Source organism: Marmota marmota, unplaced genomic scaffold (assembly GCF_001458135.2).
Source record: "Marmota marmota marmota unplaced genomic scaffold, marMar, whole genome shotgun sequence".
Lineage (NCBI taxonomy): Eukaryota > Metazoa > Chordata > Mammalia > Rodentia > Sciuridae > Marmota > Marmota marmota.
Genome location: NW_025999990.1, coordinates 4,671,490 through 4,691,154, shown reverse-complemented (window position 1 = coordinate 4,691,154; position 19,665 = coordinate 4,671,490). Strand labels below are relative to the sequence as shown.

General features: G+C 31.3%; 1 protein-coding gene across 1 annotated transcript in view; it reads left to right on the top strand.

Annotated features, from left to right (window-relative positions):
- Rnf180 (ring finger protein 180) overlaps nt 1-18,985 on the top strand; it is a 218,695-nt gene extending 199,710 nt beyond the window's left edge. Inside the window, exon 8 of the mRNA XM_048806108.1 lies at nt 17,983-18,985. Coding sequence (XP_048662065.1) covers nt 17,983-18,182 — 200 coding nt within the window. The 3' untranslated portion in view covers nt 18,183-18,985. The remainder of the gene's footprint in view (nt 1-17,982) is intronic.
- The last annotated feature ends 680 nt before the right edge of the window (nt 18,986-19,665 follow it).

Genomic DNA, 19,665 nt, shown 5'->3' with positions numbered 1-19,665 from the left:
CAATAAGAGAGGTAAATAGAGAGCCTACATCCTGGGAACAAATCTTTACTCCTCACACTTCAGACACAGCCCTAATATCCAGAGTATACAAAGAACTCAAAAAATTAGACAATAAGAGAACAAACAACCCAATCAACAAATGGGCCAAGGACCTGAACAGACACTTCTCAGAGGAGGACATACAGTCAATCAACAAGTACATGAAAAAATGCTCACCATCTCTAGCAGTCAGAGAAATGCAAATCAAAACCACCCTAAGATACCATCTCACTCCAGTTAGATTGGCAGCCATCATGAAGTCAAACAACAACAAGTGCTGGCGAGGATGTGGGGAAAAGGGTACACTTGTACATTGCTGGTGGGACTACAAATTGATGTGGCCAATTTGGAAAACAGTATGGAGATTCCTGGGAAAGCTAGGAATGGAACCACCATTTGACCCAGCTATTGCCCTTCTCGGACTATTCCCTGAAGACCTTAAAAGAGCATACTATAGGGATACTGCTACATCGATGTTCATAGCAGCACAATTCACAATAGCTAGACTGTGGAACCAACCTAGATGCCCTTCAATAGATGAATGGATAAAAAAAAATGTGGCATTTATACACAATGGAGTATTACTCAGCACTAAAAACTGACAAAATCATGGCATTTGCAGGGAAATGGATGGCATTAGAGCAGATTATGCTAAGTGAAGCTAGCCAATCCCTAAAAAACAAATGCCAAATGTCTTCTTTGATATAAGGAGAGCAACTAAGAACAGAGCAGGGAGGAAGAGCATGAAAAAAGATTAACATTAAACAGGGACGAGAGGTGGGAGGGAAAGGGAGAGAGAAGGGAAATTGCATGGAAATGGAAGAAGACCCTCATTGTTATACAAAATTACATATAAGAGGATGTGAGGGGGAAAGGGGGAAAAAACAAAACAAGGGAGAGAAATGAAGTACAGTAGATGGGGTAGAGAGAGAAGATGGGAAGGGAGGGAGGATAGTAGATGATAGGAAAGGTAGCAGAATACAACAGTCACTAGTATGGCAATATGTAAAAATGTGGATGTGTAACCGATGTGATTCTGCAATCTGTATACGGGGTAAAAATGGGAGTTCATAACCCACTTGAATCAAATGTATGAAATAGGATATGTCAAGAGCTTTGTAATGTTTTGAACAACCAATAATAAAACAAGAACAATAAAATAAATCGCAAAAAAGTACATAAATGCATTATACTGCCATGTATAACTAATTAAAACAAATTTAAAAATAAAAGAAGCAATAGGGAGATACACATTAAATAAAATGAATTTAAAATAAGTTTTTTAATAGATTGAAGCAATGTAGTCTACAGTTTCTTCTAAGAAATTTTTTAGTGATTTTTTTTTCTTTAGCATTCAGATATAAATGCTTGGAAAACTTAGATTTCTCTTTCACAGTAAGGACACTTCCTACCAACAATATTCATAACACCTGGCATAACACATGCAAAAAGGAATACATTATAAACAATTTGTTTTTCTGCATATATGTTGAAGATTCCTGGGCTGGGTTTGTAACTCAGTGGGAGTTACCTAGCATGTGTGAGGCACTGGGTTTGATCCTCAGCAGCACATAAAAATAAATAAATAAAATAAAGTTATTGCGTCCATCTACAACTAAATTTTTTTTAAGATTTTTATATTGCTCATGTTACTAGCCTAAAGTTCATTATGGATCATAGGCCATTCTAAATATGTATATATTTTATAAATTTGTTTTGGAACCCCAAATCCTGAAGTCATGGAAGGAATTTTTGTTCTACTTTTTTTGCTAAAGGTATGGTTATATTTGCACATATTTTTCAAAATTATATTTAATAATCAACTTCTAGGATATTGACAGTTTGCCATTGTTTATTCCATAGAGGAACTAAAACGTAAGCTACTCAGACTCATTTCAATCATTCAAGTGAATATTTAGCTTGATGGTACTAATAAAGAAGTGAAGAAATTCCAGGAGAGATAACCACCAGCAGTCGTAATCTTAATCCAAAACCTCAGGAATGGGGCTCTCCAAAAATAGAACAACTACAAAATAAGACCACTGTTGTGAAACAACTTTACATCTCATCTTGGAAAATTCCAAAGTCTCAGTTAACTTTGACAAATGAAAAAGACAATATTTAAATAAATACTTATTTAAATAAATTTAATAATAAATATTTAATAAGGACATACATAAATATTTGTATATTTGTTTATCACAGGAGGGAACAAAAGAGCTAAGCTTTAGTTTTGTTTTATTTTTTGAAGGAAAATAATTCTCAGTATTAGCTTCTATTCTTTCACAGTTGTGACTTTAAATGCATCCCAATGTCTTGGGAATATCCCAGACAAATTAATTTGGAATCTCTGGAGATGGGTCTCAAACGTCAATATTATTTAAAACTCCTCAGATAATTTCAGTGTGCAGCCAAATTACCAAGATTAATATACACTGTTCTCAAAGCTGATTAGAATTGTGGACATAAAGCAAAAAAGAATGGTGCACTCAGAATGGAAAGATACTTTTGATTATTTTCTGACTTCTAGGCAGTGATATAACTGAAGTATTATGAAAAAATGAAATTTATCTGAGGGATTACAATGCTATAAATAAGAGATGAACAGTTGCTGCAGTCCGGCTGGCAAAATAACCAGGAGGTGACAAGCAACTTGAAGGTTGAAGCGGGAACTGCTTTATTGGGGAAACTCAGCGGGAACTGAACGGGAACTCAAGGTAGCGGGCACCCAAGGTAGCGGAAGCCGCCTTATTGCAGAACAGCAGAGGTATATATACCTAACTGATTACACACAGCTTGACTCATTAGCATCATCTAGATACAGCAGTCAGCCAATAAGGAATCCCCATCATCTTAATGGCGCCGTGGCATTGCCTCACAAACCACTCCTCCTGGCAAACTGCCAGGCGCCATCTTGACTTGATTTGTGGTTCCCAACAAATAGTTGTTTGTTTTATACAGAAACAAAGTTAACTCTGGCATAATACACTGACAGTTAATAGTGCATGACAAGTGTCCACTTGTTTTAGTCAGGGAATACAAATTTAATTGAAACTGCAGTGCAAACTGAAGAAATCTGCAAGTGATTGCACAAATTAGAGTTTAGTCAATATGCTAAAAGCAACACTGTTCTGGGGAAAATGCCATGGGATTTGAAAGACCACAATTGTCCACAGTGTTTCAATATCTAAGACATTATATTTTCTTGTATTTATATCCATAAATACATTTTAAAATCCGAAAAGAAAGAAAGAACAAACGAAGAAGAAAGTGGCTAAAAATTTGATATCAAGGTATTCCAGGAAGAGGAAAAGAAGTTCCAAAATGAAAACCAGCAATATCTGAAGAAGAGAAGAGAGATAGTCCCAACATATTTCCTTTTGGAAACTTTGGGAACATGAGAAATATGTTAATGATTTCAAGATAAGCTTGAAAGTTTCCATCCTTTTCTGCCAGTTAACGGAGCTACTCCATGATTTACCCTAGCACAGTTATAGTTTCATCTTTCATTTTTATACACATGATGTAGGACTTTATATGGTTTAACACAAAGGAATATAAAATAAGATGTATAACCATATATTTCAACAGCTATTACAGTATTAGCCCATTAAAATTAATAGGGTAACATGAAAATTTTTAGTTTGTGTAGATTCATAATTTGCTACTGAAACTTGCAAATAGCCAGTTTAACACTTGGAGTCTTTACCTTCACTAATATAAAGCTTGTATTATAATTAACCAAAGCAGCTTAAGATTTTATTAACTCAAACCAAGTGTTGGTTTCAAAAAAAAAACTTCATAACTATGCTGGAAATTAAGTGATTTTTATTAGTAAAATGTTACTTTATATACATGTTTTAACTTTTCTAAAATTATATTGTAACAATTAAAGGTTTTGTTAATAAATATTATTTTTTCAAAAAGACCATCATTTTGCTAGTATAATTGAAATATTACTAATAATAATACATTATCAATTAAGATACATATAATACTGAATTTCTCATGTGCTGCTTTATAGGTAGATTGAATATAATAAGGCAAGATTATATATAAATTTTATATTTTGTATTATAATCTGAAAATATTTGGTTTCTGTCCCATTTTTTCCTTCAATACTACATCTAAATATCCTTTTATCCTAACATAGCAAAGAGAGAACATTAATATATACCATAGGGGCTAGTTTTCTTTTGTTCCTTCTTTCTAGTCTGAGAAAAAGGCCATTGGATAATTTCTCAAAATATTCCAGAGAGAATTTAAATGACTTGAAACTCTAAATTCACCCTGAAATAGGCATAATACTTTTGTTATTTTATTCTAAATTCTTTTTTATGGTATATCCTAAGAGTTTTCATATGGGGGGTCTAATAGGTTAATAAGTCACTTTTTAAATTTATATAAAATCTGGTAGCTATCTAATGATGTTTTCAAGCTGAATTTAGTAATATGACTTCCTGTTAGTAGGCACTGACTGTTAAGAACACCAGTAGAATTCTGAAAGATGAGACATAGCTGAAGCAAAAATACTTTTTTTAACCTTTAAAAAGGAGAATAATCTCTCAAGCAGATAAAAAATATATATATTTCCTAAATTTAATTGTCATTAAATTAATGGAGTCTGACTTTTCTAAACAGCATTTCCTATTAGCATGATATCCAAAATACTTAACAACTAGTAACATAAAATCTCTAAATAAATAAAAAATTCTAATTCTCTGAACAACTATTTAAAAAACTAATTTCTAAGTGATGACAATTTATAGAATGAATTACTTACCAAATCATTGTAATAATATTCTGTAAATAATTTTTGCTTAAAATGGATATTACTATTCAAATGATGCTTTGCCTGAGCTATAAGATAAACTTCCAAATAATATGTAATTATTAGTTTAACAGTGCATGGATCATTTTCTTAACGCCTCAGTTTTAAAAATACATTGAAAACTTACCCCTATAGTGTTTCTAAAAGGGTATTTATTGGTCATTTTTAACCCAATGCTGCTGAACATTAGCATGTCTGACCAGAAGCAAATCCTCCAATTTATTGTACCAAATACACTTCCGTATGTTTCCAAATGTCTGCATATCATCACTGGAGAAAAACTGAGGTGACAATGAGGTTAAAACATTAATAGGAATGCTAACTTTTAATGTGAAAGGATTTTAAAATGAGATATTTATATATCCACACAAAATAGATATAATGATTTTGATAAATTTGAAATGTTTTTGTATAAAGTGTCAGGCTACTGAGAGAAAAATTTTAAATTGTCTTATACACTTGAAATATCTGAAATTTATATTACTGTAATAGATAAATAAATAGCAAGTGGCTTAGCTCCATCACTTAACTTATATGTGACCCATGACATTCCATCTAAACTCCTTGCCTAGGGCTTCTTGTTTTTTTAATCTATAAAATAGGAACGATATCTATCCTGAATGACTTACTGATAATTAGAAAGATTCAGTACACTTTGTTTCTCTGTTTTATAACATATAAATGAGGGTCTTTTGCATAATTTCCTGATAAGAGAGACTTGTAATATTTTACAAATTAAATTTAACAGCTAAAATCATGAGGCTAAGGTTACTGTTAAAATTTTACCGATGAACTAAAATATTATTATATAGTTATTTTGTTAAAAAGATCTTTAATTCTGAGTCTAAAATTATTGTATTAAAATCTAATTCCTAGCCGGGCATGGTGGCGCATGCCTGTAAGCCAAGCTGCTCCAGAGGTTGAGACAGGAGGATGGCAAGGTCAAAGCCAGCCTCAGCAAGGGCATGGTGCTAAGCAACTTAGTGAGACCCTGTCTCTAAATAAGATATAAAATAGGGCTGGAGATGTGGCTCAGTGTTCGAGTGCCCCTAAGTTCAATTCCTGGTACCAATAAAAAAAATCTAATTCCTTATTAGAATAAGATGTACTCATGTTTGTATAAATATGTCAATATATACACTACTATCATGTGTAACATGACAAGAACAAATTTTTAAAATCTTACAATATAAAATACGATTCAATTCAACATAGATTTTAAAATATTAAAGTAAAACAAATTGACAAATATTAGGGATTATATTTATCCAAATCTTAGAAAGCAAACACTCAAAAGTAATCTCACTAAATGATTTCACAATTGCTGTTTAATTACCTTTTAATAGAAAAATGACCTTCTGGTGTTGCTCTGACAGCAACAGAAATAAATAAAAGCAAATTATGCTTAGCCTAATTCATATCTCTGAGGTCAAATAGAAATAGAATAATATAAGTCAGAATCCATGTGTAGAAATGTAAATATAATACTATTTTATATAACTTAAATGAAAGTATTATAATACCCCAAAACTAAGGAAAAATTAAAATAGGTAAATCCACATTTATTTTTGGTACTTAAAGTAATAAAAATCAAAAAAGCATGGCAATACCACAAAACTAGTCATTATATATTTTAAAAGACTGATACCATACAAAGTATCAACTGACCAAGACAGGAGGAGTCTAGAAGTCTATATAGAAGGAAAATTGAGAAATACACAAATATGTGGAAATTACACAACACATTCTTCAACAACCAGGTAAGTCAAAGGAGAATAAACAGGGAAAATTGGAAAATACCTAGAGCTGAATGAAAATAAAAATATACCAAGCATTTATTAAAAACATATAATCATATATTATACATATAATCATATAATATTATATATTATATAATATCAAACTAAGTGGTAAAAAAGTCCAACATAAAAACAAGGAAAGGTTGCCTGCTTTCACCACTATTGTACAATGTACTGGAAGTTCTAGCCTAAACAATTAGGGAAGAAAAATAAATGGAATCCAAACTGGAAAATTAAAAAAAAATCATCTCTTAAAAACTAATAGAGCTAATAAATTTGGCAACACTTCAGGTTACAAGATCATCACACACAAAAAATTATTTCTGTACACCAGTGAAAAACAATCCCAAAAGATTATTAAAAATGAAATTCCTTTTACATTCACATCTAAAAGAATAAAATACCTAGGATTTTTTATTTGGGGGGGCGGGGGGTTGTTTGCTTGATTGGTTCATTGGTTTTTGTTTTGTTTGGGGGTTTTGTTTTTGTTTTGATTGGACCCCAAATTTTTACCAAGGAATAATTTTAACCAGAGATATAACAGATTTACACACTGAAAACTAAAACACATTGTTGAAATTAAAGACACTCCAAATAATGGAAAGATATCCCATGTTGATAGATTATAATTGTAATGCAAAAAAAAGTACACGTATGAAGACATGAATTGTCGTGAACATACTTTATATACAAAGATATGAAAAATTATGCTCTATATGTGTAATAAGAATTGTAATGCATACCTCTGTTGTGTATTTAAAAAATAAAATCAATTAAAAAAAGGATATCAATATTACCCAAAGCTAGTCACAGATTCAGTGCATTCCCTATCAAAATTTCAACATCTTCATTTGAACAAATGGAAAGCCTGATTCTCAAATTCATATACAATTTCAAAGGACCCTGAATAACAATAGCAACAACAAAAAAAAACTCTTTAAAAAAGTGTAGTGTTCACTATTTTAAAACATACAACAAGCAACAGTAATCAAAACAGCATGATACTAGTGTAAGGACAGATACATATACCAACGGAATAGAACATCAAGACATAAACCATATGTCTATGACCAACTGATTTTTGGCAGTATGCTAATTAAGTTCATTCAATGGGGAAAGAATAGCCTCATCAACAAATAATTCTAGGACAATTGGGCTTACATATGGAAAAGAATAAATTTAATTCTCTACAGCATATTATAAAAAATTAATTATATGTGGTATATATGTATTGAAATATCACACAGTATCCAATAAATTTGTATATCATATGTTCATTAAAAGCATATGTATTATTAAATATAACTAAATGGAAAATTAACTCTAAATAGACCAATAACCTAAATATAAGAACTAAAACCCATGCAAGTCTTCAAATAAAATGTAACAGTTAATCTTTATGACAGGTAATGACACCAAAATTACAGGTAACAAAAGAAAATAATAAGGTCAACTTCATCAAACTTTAAAATTTTGAGCAAAACACATTTATTAAGAAAATAATAAAGGTAACATGACAGCTACAGAGAGGGAGAAATTATTTGCAAATGGCGTACCTGATGAAAAGTCAATACCCAGAATATAAAGAAATCCTGCAACTAAATAGTGAGAAGGAAAGCAAATCAATTTTTTAAATGGGTCAAGTACTTGAATAAACATTTCTCCAAAGAAAATAAACAAATGGCCAAGAAACATAATATGAAAAGATACTCAACATCATTTATCAGCAGGAAAATGGAAACCAACACAATAAGAAGGTTCAAATATGTTAAGATAGTAATAATAATAGGAAAATAAGTGTTGGCAAGAAAATGAAACCCTTCACCTTGCTGGTAGAAATGTAAAATGGCATAACTCACTGTGAAAACAGGAGGGTCCTCAAAAAAATTAAATATAGAATTACTGCATGACTATGCAGTTCTACCCCTAAATACATATGCAAAGAATTGAAAAATGAACTCAAACAGATGCTTATATGTTGATGTTCATTGCTGCATTATTCACAATAGCCAAATGGGAGAAACATCCCAAGTTTCTAGTAGCTTCCAAGTCTCTATTAGTTGTTGAATGGATAAACAAAATGTAATAGATAGATAAATTGATTAAAAAGCAACAAAATGCATAAAAACAGATGCAGTTCTGCAATATGGACAAGTCTTGAAAACATTATATAAGAGAAATAAGCCAGACACAGTGTTCTATGATTCCATTTAACATGAGGGGATGTAGAACAGGCAAATTCATAGAGACAGAAAGATTAGAAATTACCAGGGTTTCAGGAAAGGGGGAAACAGGGAATTATTGCTTAATGACTGTTGTTACTCTTTTGGGAAATTTTGGAAATATACAATAATGATAGCTGTGCACTCTTGTGAATGTAATTAATACAACTAATTGGATTATATGCTTACATGATTAAAATGTCAAGCTTCTATATATATTTTGCCCAACAAAAGTATTTTTTAAAAAAAAACATTGTATTTCTCACCTGATTATAGAATCAAAACATTTTTAAACTTGATAATTTAGCCTCACACTTTATAAACTATATTGAAATTTAAGTGGGTATTCTAGAGTTAAAAGTAATCTGTTATAAATCTTAAATTTTTCAGTATAAAAGGTTAATTTTTACAGGGTTAATACATTTGATTCTGGGGGCCTAAAGACATAGAAGATGAAGTTGACATTTAAAATCTATTTTCTAACTTTTCAACTATATTAACACAGCAACTCTATACCTATTTGTGTCTATAAATATATCACTCCACCCCTGCTAAGACCTACTTATGTCAATCAAGTTTTGACACAACAAAATTCTTATGTAATATGAATAATACAGAAGAGTAAAATACTGTGCTTTTAAACCTTTTGTCTGTCCCAGCACACATGAATAAGAGGCTATGTCTCCTTTTTAATACTGGTTTTAGGGCTCTCAGAATTAAGCTGTAAAGGATATTTTTTACAGAATTACAAAATATCTTTCCCATTTATGAATCATAATATTCCATTTCTGATGAAAATACATTGCAAAGGTTTGATTTGGGACATTCTCCAAAACTATGCCAGTTACTACTTATATTATCTTAAAGTCCATGCTTATATGCAGGCATTATCCATCCACCCAACAAATACATTGAGTATTCACTGAAAGCACAGGGCAAGCTGCAGAAGTAGCAAAAAATTAGTGAAATAACTTGTTAATAGTCTGTCTCTGAGAATAGATTCAAAATAAGAAATCCCACTTGGTGGTCTTTAGTAAAGATAAATTTGTTCCATATGCATAGAAAAAACATCATAGCCTCTCCCCCCCTAAAATATGAGAGAAATCCTTCTGAGACAAAATTCTTTTTATAAAATAAAATTTAAGATGAAACAGAAGTAACTTTTTGGTTCTGAAATGCTCGTAATTTTTTTATGTTCTTTCTAAACCTGATAGCAACTTAAGAGATTTTCTTCACAGATTTTTCTTGCTCTTTGATTTCACTACAATTAATTTTTCCAGAGGGTTTTTTTTTCAGTCATGTGAGAAACCAAGCAGATTCAACTTCCTTTTTAGTCACCCTTTACTTGAGTTGATTTATAAGTTACTTTATTATTTTCAGCCAGAATTTATAGTAACATTGAAATAATTTTACCTGAACCGATAGATGCTCTGCTCCATATCATTCTAAACTTTTGGGATGCAAAGAGCACCCTTTTCCCAGTACATTTCTGGTTGTTGTGTTAGAAGAAGGACCCCTGCAGCATCTTAAACCGATAAATGTTTCTACACATTAACGACACGAATTATTCATTAGACAGTAATTTTCACTGGTCATGCCTAATTTCCAAGTAGAAGGGAAGTACAAGTAAACCACATACTTAGACTAGAATATTTGTGAAGAGTCTTCAGTATATCAAATCTATGAAATTTTTTAGTTCAATTCATTTGAAAAAATGGATATACTGAATAATATTGTATAAAATTTACCAAAAATGACTCAAGAACTAGAATACATGAGTAAACCTCAACAACTCTTAAAGATATCAACTGGTATTAAAATCTGCCTCTATGCCTGAAAAGACTATATAATATAGGCCCAAATGGTTTTACAGGACTAGGGATTAGTTCAGAGGTAAAGCATTTGTCTAGCATTTGTGAGGCTCTGGGTTTAATCCCCAGTACCAAAAACAAACAAACAAACAAAAAATAGTTTTTCAGGTTAAATTTTCCAAACCTCCTATGATTCTATTTTTATGCAAACTATTTCAGAAACTATAGCTATCATAAGGTTACCAATATCAAAAACTGCTAAATGTCAGAAATTTTATCCCATTTGGAAGTAATTCAGGCAGTTTCATGTGTACTGGCAGAAAACACAAGACTCATGAGTCAGAGACAAAATGCATTTTCATCACTCACAGCATTAGCCAAACTGGCAGCATTTGTAATAGGTAGAACTCCATTTCCCACAGGGTATCAAAAATAGGACTAGATTATATCTATACATGATGTGGTGAGTTACATCAGAGAACTCTGAGCTTACAAAACTCAAATCTTTTATGACAGGCATTAAATGTACTATGTTCCAAAACAATGCACAAACCTGCCCTGTGTTACAAAGGGAGATCATTTATTTTCTGTTTGCTATATAAATACTTTTGAAAAGACAGTCTAGGACAAAGGCAGTTAGTACCTGCTTGTAAGATGTATGGAGACACACACACACATCCATGGGGAATTGTTACCTAACATGTTTTATGAATCCAATAAAAAATATTATAGGCTAATCTTCCTTTTATACATGCATAAAACCCCGTGTAGAATATAACAGGCTGAGTCTATCAATGTATAGATGTCAATATGTCCATATAGACTTTGTCTAGGAATGAAGGAATGATGAAACATGGGAAAATATCATTTTAATAGACTTTTTAAAAAATTATCCAACATTAGAAAAATCTAGTTGAATTCATCACATTAACAGATTAAAGAAAGAAACATATGAACGAACATCTTGATAGATAGAAATTATTTTGACTTTGATAATGAGTATGTAGCATATTGGCATTAGAATCTAAACCTTTACATTCCTTGAAAAGTATAATTTTCACTACAATATGTTTTTCCCACTAGAATATATGTCATAAAAAATAAGACAGGGCAAAATATAAATTAAGAATGAGGTATGTATCTTTACTTTAAAATAGAATAGTTTAAACAGACTAAAAATATTAGGTGCTGTTTAAACCTGGTCTTAAAACAGAGAAATTATCAGCTTATGACAAATAGGAGGTTATATGAAGTCTAGAGAAGTGAATTCCTTGTACAGAAACTTCTCACTTCACTAACTCCAGTATACATATTTTTCTGGGATAATATGTTTGTAGATATTAAAATACATATAATGACTCTTGTTATAATAGTATTAGGTATACTGTCTCCTAGACCATGATTTTAAGTGGGGGTAAAAATTTGTTCTTGGGAGACCAGAAAACAAACAAACAAAAAACAGACCAAAAAACAACCTTAGATATAACAGTCGTTTGTGGCCCCCAGAAACTCAAGCCTACCAAGCAAAATCCTTTCTCTACTATTTATTTCTTTTATTGAAAACAAATTAAGTTTATATTAAATTTAATTTAAATTTATTATTTACTTAAATTAAAATAATTTAAAATAAATTAAATCTAACTTAATTTATCTCCGTAACCACTGAAATACATACACAACCTTTTTATTTTTTCTTTGAGTAAGTTGCTTAGGGACTCCCTAAGTTGCTGAAGCTGGCCTCAAACTTGTGATCCACCTGCCTCCACCTCCTGAGTCACTGGGGTTACTATCATACATCAACACACCTGGCTAGATTGAGGCTCTTTAAGAAAAATACCAGGTCTAAAAATATCTTTAAGTCTTCATTCACTGAAATATTTAATAAATTCTATAGTTTCAATATATGATATTCTGATATCTATATTTAAAGTTAACAACTTAGAAAAATCAACTCAAGTTTGAAAGAAACAGTTACGCATCACTTTGTTTGTACAAAAAATAAATATCTTATTGATTCACAAAAGATACCCATAGTATGAAAAGCAAATATCAGCTATAAAAGGTAGCTTTCTTCTTATAATAAAACTACAGGTAACAATAGTAATTATAGTAAAATAATGAAAATGTAACATTATTAAACATTTAATGTAGATCAGACGTACTTGACATGTATTAATTCATTTCATCCTCATAACAGCCCAATGAATTCAATATTTTCATTATCATTTTATAGTGGAACCTGTATTTAATCACTGGGGTTGGTACTCTGACCATTTTTCTAATGTTATAATTGATCTGATTCCTACCAAATAACAGTATTTATGATGTGTTTTTCATTTAGTCTGACTTTGAAATGAAATGACTAACATTCCAAGGAATTTATAGCTTTTCAAATCCTAAAACACATTATAAATACCTATTCACTCCATCCTCACCTAAAAAAAATTTAAAGAAATTAATTAGCCAATGATCATTATCCACTTTACCTATAAAAACCTTTTTGGGGGCTGGGGCTCTGGCCCAGGAGAGAACTCTTGTCTGGCATGCAGGAGGCCCTGGTTTCTATCCCCCATAACTGCTGCACCACCCTCCCAACAAAAATAAAAATAAAAACCTGTTGACTAAACCAGAAAGAAACAATATGTGATGCCAAGACTTCTGGCATCACATCTGGAAATTTTCTAATCAGTGTCATCTTCTCTCCCTCCTCTACCAGGAAAGGAAATTAGCCCTACAAGGACACTTTTACAGTGGAAGTAGTTATGCCAGGATGAGAATAATGGAGCTGTCCTGGGGAAACCAGCATGTATGGTCATCCTATTTATAATGCTTCATCTTTTGTACCTTATCTACTCACAGCCCTACTGTTTTCTGTAACTATACAATTCATATTATTACTCCTATGATCAAAACAGCTGAAATTTTGAATCTGAAGATGCTAAAGCCTATACATAATACCTATGCACAGACAAAAATCATATTTTTATAATAATTTCCAATAACAATGTGACTTTATCTCTAGTCTGTATTAATGAAGAAGCTTTTAAAAAGTATATAAACTACTTTGAGAATATTTGTGTTGACACATTAGAGAAACATTTAAATATGAGAAAAACTCTCTATATATGTCCTTTCCCCTTTCCTCTTCAAATATTGACTGTAGTTATGAAAACAGTAGTTTGGTAGAAATTCTGTTAGGATTGAAATTCCCTTATCTAGTGCTCTCCCAAATAGAATGTCCAAGGTTAGGTGCAAATCATTTCATTGAAATGTGGAAATATAACATTAAAATTTTTGTGTATATAAATAGAAAAATATAAGTTTCTGTAATATTTGCTGAAGCCTGACACTAACATTCTTACACGTCACCATTGTATGTAATGTTAGCTGAGGAGAAACTGGAAATTAAACAACACAGAAGGACTGACTTCACTAGTTTGCTTATTTTCCACATGTTGCAATATATTGAACTTCATAAATGCCAAGTTAACTGGATTATATATCTAGTTATAGCTATACTACCAGCACAACAGGATTTAGGCAGAATCATGTAAAGAAATCAGTTTAAAGATAATACTAATAATGTCAGCCAACAAAAGTAAAAAACAAAAATGGTAATTTGGCTTTTTGTAAACTATAAATATTAATAATTAAAAATTAAATCAGTGCAGATAAAGCCTTTGACAAAACTCAGCACCCATTCATGATTAAAAAAAAACTAATGAAGAAACTAGGGATAGAAGGAAAGTACCTCAATATCATAAAGGCTATATGCAAAAAAAAAAAAAAAAACAAAGCCAACCTTATAGTAGATGGGGAAAAACTGAAAGAATTTCTTTCAAAACCTGTAACATGACAAGGAAATCCACTCTCACCACTCCCCTTTAACATGGTATAGAAATTCTAGCCAGAGCAATTAGGCAAAAGGGATTAAAAATAGGAAAGAAAAAGGTCAAATTATCATTGTTTACAAATGATATGATTCTATACTTATAGATCAAAAAATGCCACCAAAAGACTAGTGGAGCTAATAAACAAATCTAGCTAAGTAGCAGTTACAAAATCAACCTATAAAATTCAGTGACTTCCCCATACACTACAAATGAATCTTCTGAGAAGAAATCAAGCAAACAGTTCCATATACAATATTCTCCAAAAAATCTTTTTAAAACCTAGGAATTAAATCAAGGCAGTGAAAAACCCCTACAATGAGAATGATAGAAATTGAAGATGACACACAAAAAATGGAAAGACCTCCCATGGTTGTGGATAGGCAGAATTAATATTGTTAAAATGGCCATACTACCAAAAGCAATATACAGATTCAATGAAAGCCCCATCAAAATATCAATGACATTCTTCACAGAACTAGAAAAATAAGTCTTAAAATTCACTTAGAAGAAGAAAATACCCAGAATAGTCAAAGCATTTCTAATTCAAAAAAAAAAAAAAAGGCAGCACAATACCTGACTTCAAATTATACTAGAACTTAGTAACAAAAACTGCTTGGTACTAGCATAAAGAGGGACACAGACTAGTGGTAAAGAATAGAAGACACAGAAACAAACCCACACAGATACAGTCATCTGATCCTTGACAAAGGTGCCAAGAACATACATGGAAGAAAAGACAACTTTTTTAACAAATGGTACTAATTATCTATACCTAGAAGAATGAAACTAGATCCCTATCTCTGACCTTGCACCGAAGTCAATTCAAAGTCCTCAGAATTAGACCAGAAAGTTGGCGATTCACAGAGAAAATGTAGGATCAACACTCCAGCATCTAGACACAGGCAACAACTTTCTCAGTAGGACTCCTAAAACTCAAGGAATAATGCCAAGAGTTAATAATTAGGATGGCACCAAATTTAAAAGCTCTTCACAGTAAACAAGAATGTGAAGAGAAAAACTAGAGAATGCGAGAAAACTCTTTCCTAGCTCCTCTTTAAACAGAGGATTAATATCTGGAATATAAAAGAATTCCAGAAACTTAACACCAAAAAAATACAAATGACCAACAAATATATGAAAAAATGTTCAGTATCCCCAGAAAGCGGGGAAATACAAATCAAGACTACGCTGAGATTTCATCTGCACTCCAGTCAAAATGCCAGCAGTCAAGAATAAAAATAGTAAATGCTAGAGAAGATATGAGAAAAAAAAGGAACAACTTTATACTCTTGGTGGAATTGTAAATTAGTACAACCACTATGGAAATCAGTGTGGAGCTTCCTTAGAAGACTAGAAATGGAACCACCGTATGAACCACCACCATCTATATCACTCCTTGGTATTTATCCTAAAGAATTAAAGTCATCATAATATAGTGATACATGCATACCCATGTTTATATCAGCACTATTCATAGTAACCAAACTATGGATGGAATCAGCCTAGTGTCTATCAAAGACTGAACAGATAAAGAAAATGTGGTATATAAACAAAATGGAGTTTTATTCATCCATAAAGCAAAATCATATTGGCCAAATTATATTGTTATATTGTGCGTGTGAATATGAAACAACAGATTCCACTATTATGTACTACTATAATGCACCAATTTTAAAAATATGGGAAAAAACAACTCAAATGTGCTAGGAAGTCAGATAAAAACAATTAGAAATTATCAAAAATCTATTTGAAATTTATATTCTAAAATATCACTAATTTATTTTTATCTCATCCTTTCATGTTTTAAATATACATAATACAAATGAATATAATAAAATTAAACATATATAAGCAGCAAAATGGGAATGTTCTTGATTAAAGAGGTTAGACTTTAACCATACTGATGCCGAGGTGAGTCTGAGTAAGCAGCCTGATGTAGAGCATACCATTTAACATTACTCAATTATTAAAATGGAAGAAACAGAATTTCCTTCCAGCTAAACCCTCATAGAACCTTTACCACCAGATTCACTAGGATATGCCAGAATTATTTTTTTTTCTGCTGTTTATTGTGCTGTCTCATTCTTATACAAATAAACTCAGAAATTCTTAAAAGTGGGCAATAGATAAGAACAAGGGGTTTACATCACAGCTTTTTCACTGCTGTGATGTAAAGGTCCAACCAGAAAAATGTGGAGGAAGAAAAGTTTGTTTGGGAGCTCATGGTTTCAGAGCTCACATGATGATCAGGAAGCAGAGAGAGACTCCACGTGTCAGATACAAATATGTACCTCAAGCCACACCCCAATTCCACCTTCTCCAACCATACCCTACCACTCAGTTACCATTTAATTAATCCCAATCAGGAGATTAATTCAGTGATTGGGTTAAGACTCTCACAGGCCTATCATTTCTCCTCTGAACCTTCTTGCATTGTCTCACATGTGAGCTTCTGGAGGACACCTCACATCCAAACCATAACAAAAGGTTAATAATGAGTTTATCACACAAGAGTGAGATCCTAAATAGAATAAGGAATTTTTAATGTATGTATATTCTTCCAAAATACATTCTATTATCATGTAAAACTAAAAATAAAAAAGAATACATCCTAAAAAATAACAATAATCGGGTTATTAGTCCCTAGAAAATCGAATTTTGTTTTTTTAAATGCCTTAGATATTTTATGTTGATCAACTAATAAAAACAGCTTACCATTGAGGAAGTTTATACTTGAGCTCTAGATAATTAACATCTAACTACACAGAGGAAAAAAGCCCAACATTTCACAAGATATAACATTTCTCAGAAATTTAAGAAGGGACTATACTTCGATATTTGCATTTTATGTACAAACCAATCTCCTACAGGGACCCTAATATGAAAATTAAAGCTAAATTTCCTTGGAGTTCCATACAACATGTATTTATTCATTCCTAAAACAAAAGACATTTTTCTCATATTTGCTCAAATAACCAGACTGATGTTCTCAAAGTATAAGAACACAGGTTAAGCTGATGATTGGAAGTTAGTTATAGCAGTTGTAATACCTGAAATTCTAAATGTTCTCATGTTAAAATAGTTAATTTGATACACAAATTTTGACATGCTCAGATGGTATAAATGATAAATCTGAGACCTAGAAACATGAATAACTTGACCCAAGTAAATAACAGAACTCAATTAGTCTGCTGTTCCTTCCCTTAACACGCTGATCTGGAAGAGACTTTGGATAATTGCTTGTAATTAAAAAAAACACTGGGAACATAACCTACTACTCATGAATCAAAATATGCTTTGCTCATGGTACTGTGTTCATAATGCAGCTTCCTTTCTGAGCACTTATCTGAATTAAATGAGGTTTAAAATACTTTGTTCATAATCTAGGTTTCCACAGACGGGCAGCTCCAGTTACAAGAAGGCAGTTCCCACATGGTGCACACAGGATGGATTACCTGCACTTTGAGGATGACAGCCGTGGATGGTGGTTTGATATGGATATGGTGATCATCTATATTTATTCAGTGAACTGGGTCATTGGATTCATTGTTTTCTGCTTTCTTTGCTATTTTTTCTTTCCGTTTTAGGAATTGTCATACCTTACTTCAGTGGAACAATCATAAATGTTGTAAACAATAAATGCCTAAACATTTTTAAAATGTGCTTTGAAGTTTTTATAATGTTGCATTATATAAATTGTTGGTGTTTATAGAAGGCTTGAAAATAATGGATTTATTTATTAATGTTTTTCATGTAGCAAACTTCTATCCAGCACAAAGGAACAATGCACTGTTAATTTCATAGTTCATGGGTTTAGGATTTGGAAGTCTAATTTTACAGTGTCACTTATGTTATTTTGATTGTAAAGACTGATTTTTCCCTCAACTTAAAAATAGTAAAAATGCAAAATGAAATGGTAATCTGGGTAGATAGTATCTTTATTGATAAGATATTTAATCAATGATTTATTCTTAGGTAAATGATATGCATCAAAGATAAACCATATTCTCTGGAAACTAATCTAACAGGGTATATATTCCAGTTTGGTTCCCAATTATCTGTACTTGTGCCCCGTTCTATTACCAAAAAAAAAAAAAAAAAAGCAACCTGACTATACTTTGTACAGACCTAATAATATCTTCAATATGACATTTTTAATTATTATAAGCAACAGATTAGTAAATACAAGCAAATAATGAGACTTCCCCCACCAATAGATAGTTGGAAAGCCATATTAACACTTCCAATTTCAGGTTGAATCACTTGAAGAAACAAAAAATATTACTGACTTTTAGAAGAGCAATGCATGTCCAAAATGTAATTAATTTAGTGATTTATTTAGGAAATTGTCAAATATATTGTAAATGTGCAATAAAGAGTGACTTTAAAATTTTTTATTGTAATTGATTTAATGTCTGGAACAAAGAATTGTTGGAAATAGACTTATGTATTTTTAGAAAAACTTGACATTTACTTTTATTTGTATTAATATTTATAATTAATTTTTCCTTATTATAAGAAAAAGATATCTGAATTATTCCAGTGTGGGAAGGATTTGGGCAGATATCCCAATTTCAAAAATTAAAAAAGCAAAGCAAAAAGGCACTCAAATTTATTCATTTATTCACGTGGTTTTGGAGAAATCTAGGACAAAAGTTTTGATTATGAATTACTAATCCAAAATTCCTATGGTGTGGCATCATATATCTAATAGTTAAATAAGTTAATTTTATGCAAAATAGTGAATCTCTCATGGCATTTCAATACCACCACCATTCAAAATAAAATGAGACACATATGACTTCACCAGTTAAGTTTAAGAGAAGTCAAAATTTGGCCTAATTAATATTGACTGCATTTAAATGTAAGCACTTGACTGATGGTATGTGATGTTCAAAGAAATATGGAAATATGGATGAGTGGAACAGATTTTTATTCTAACTTTTATTCTAATACTATTCTGATTGTGTTTAAAACATCCGTGGAAGAAAATAGTGTACGTTAGACATCAAATCTAGAAAGCAGACAATTGAATAAAATTTAGAAACAGATAATTTATCTTTACAAATG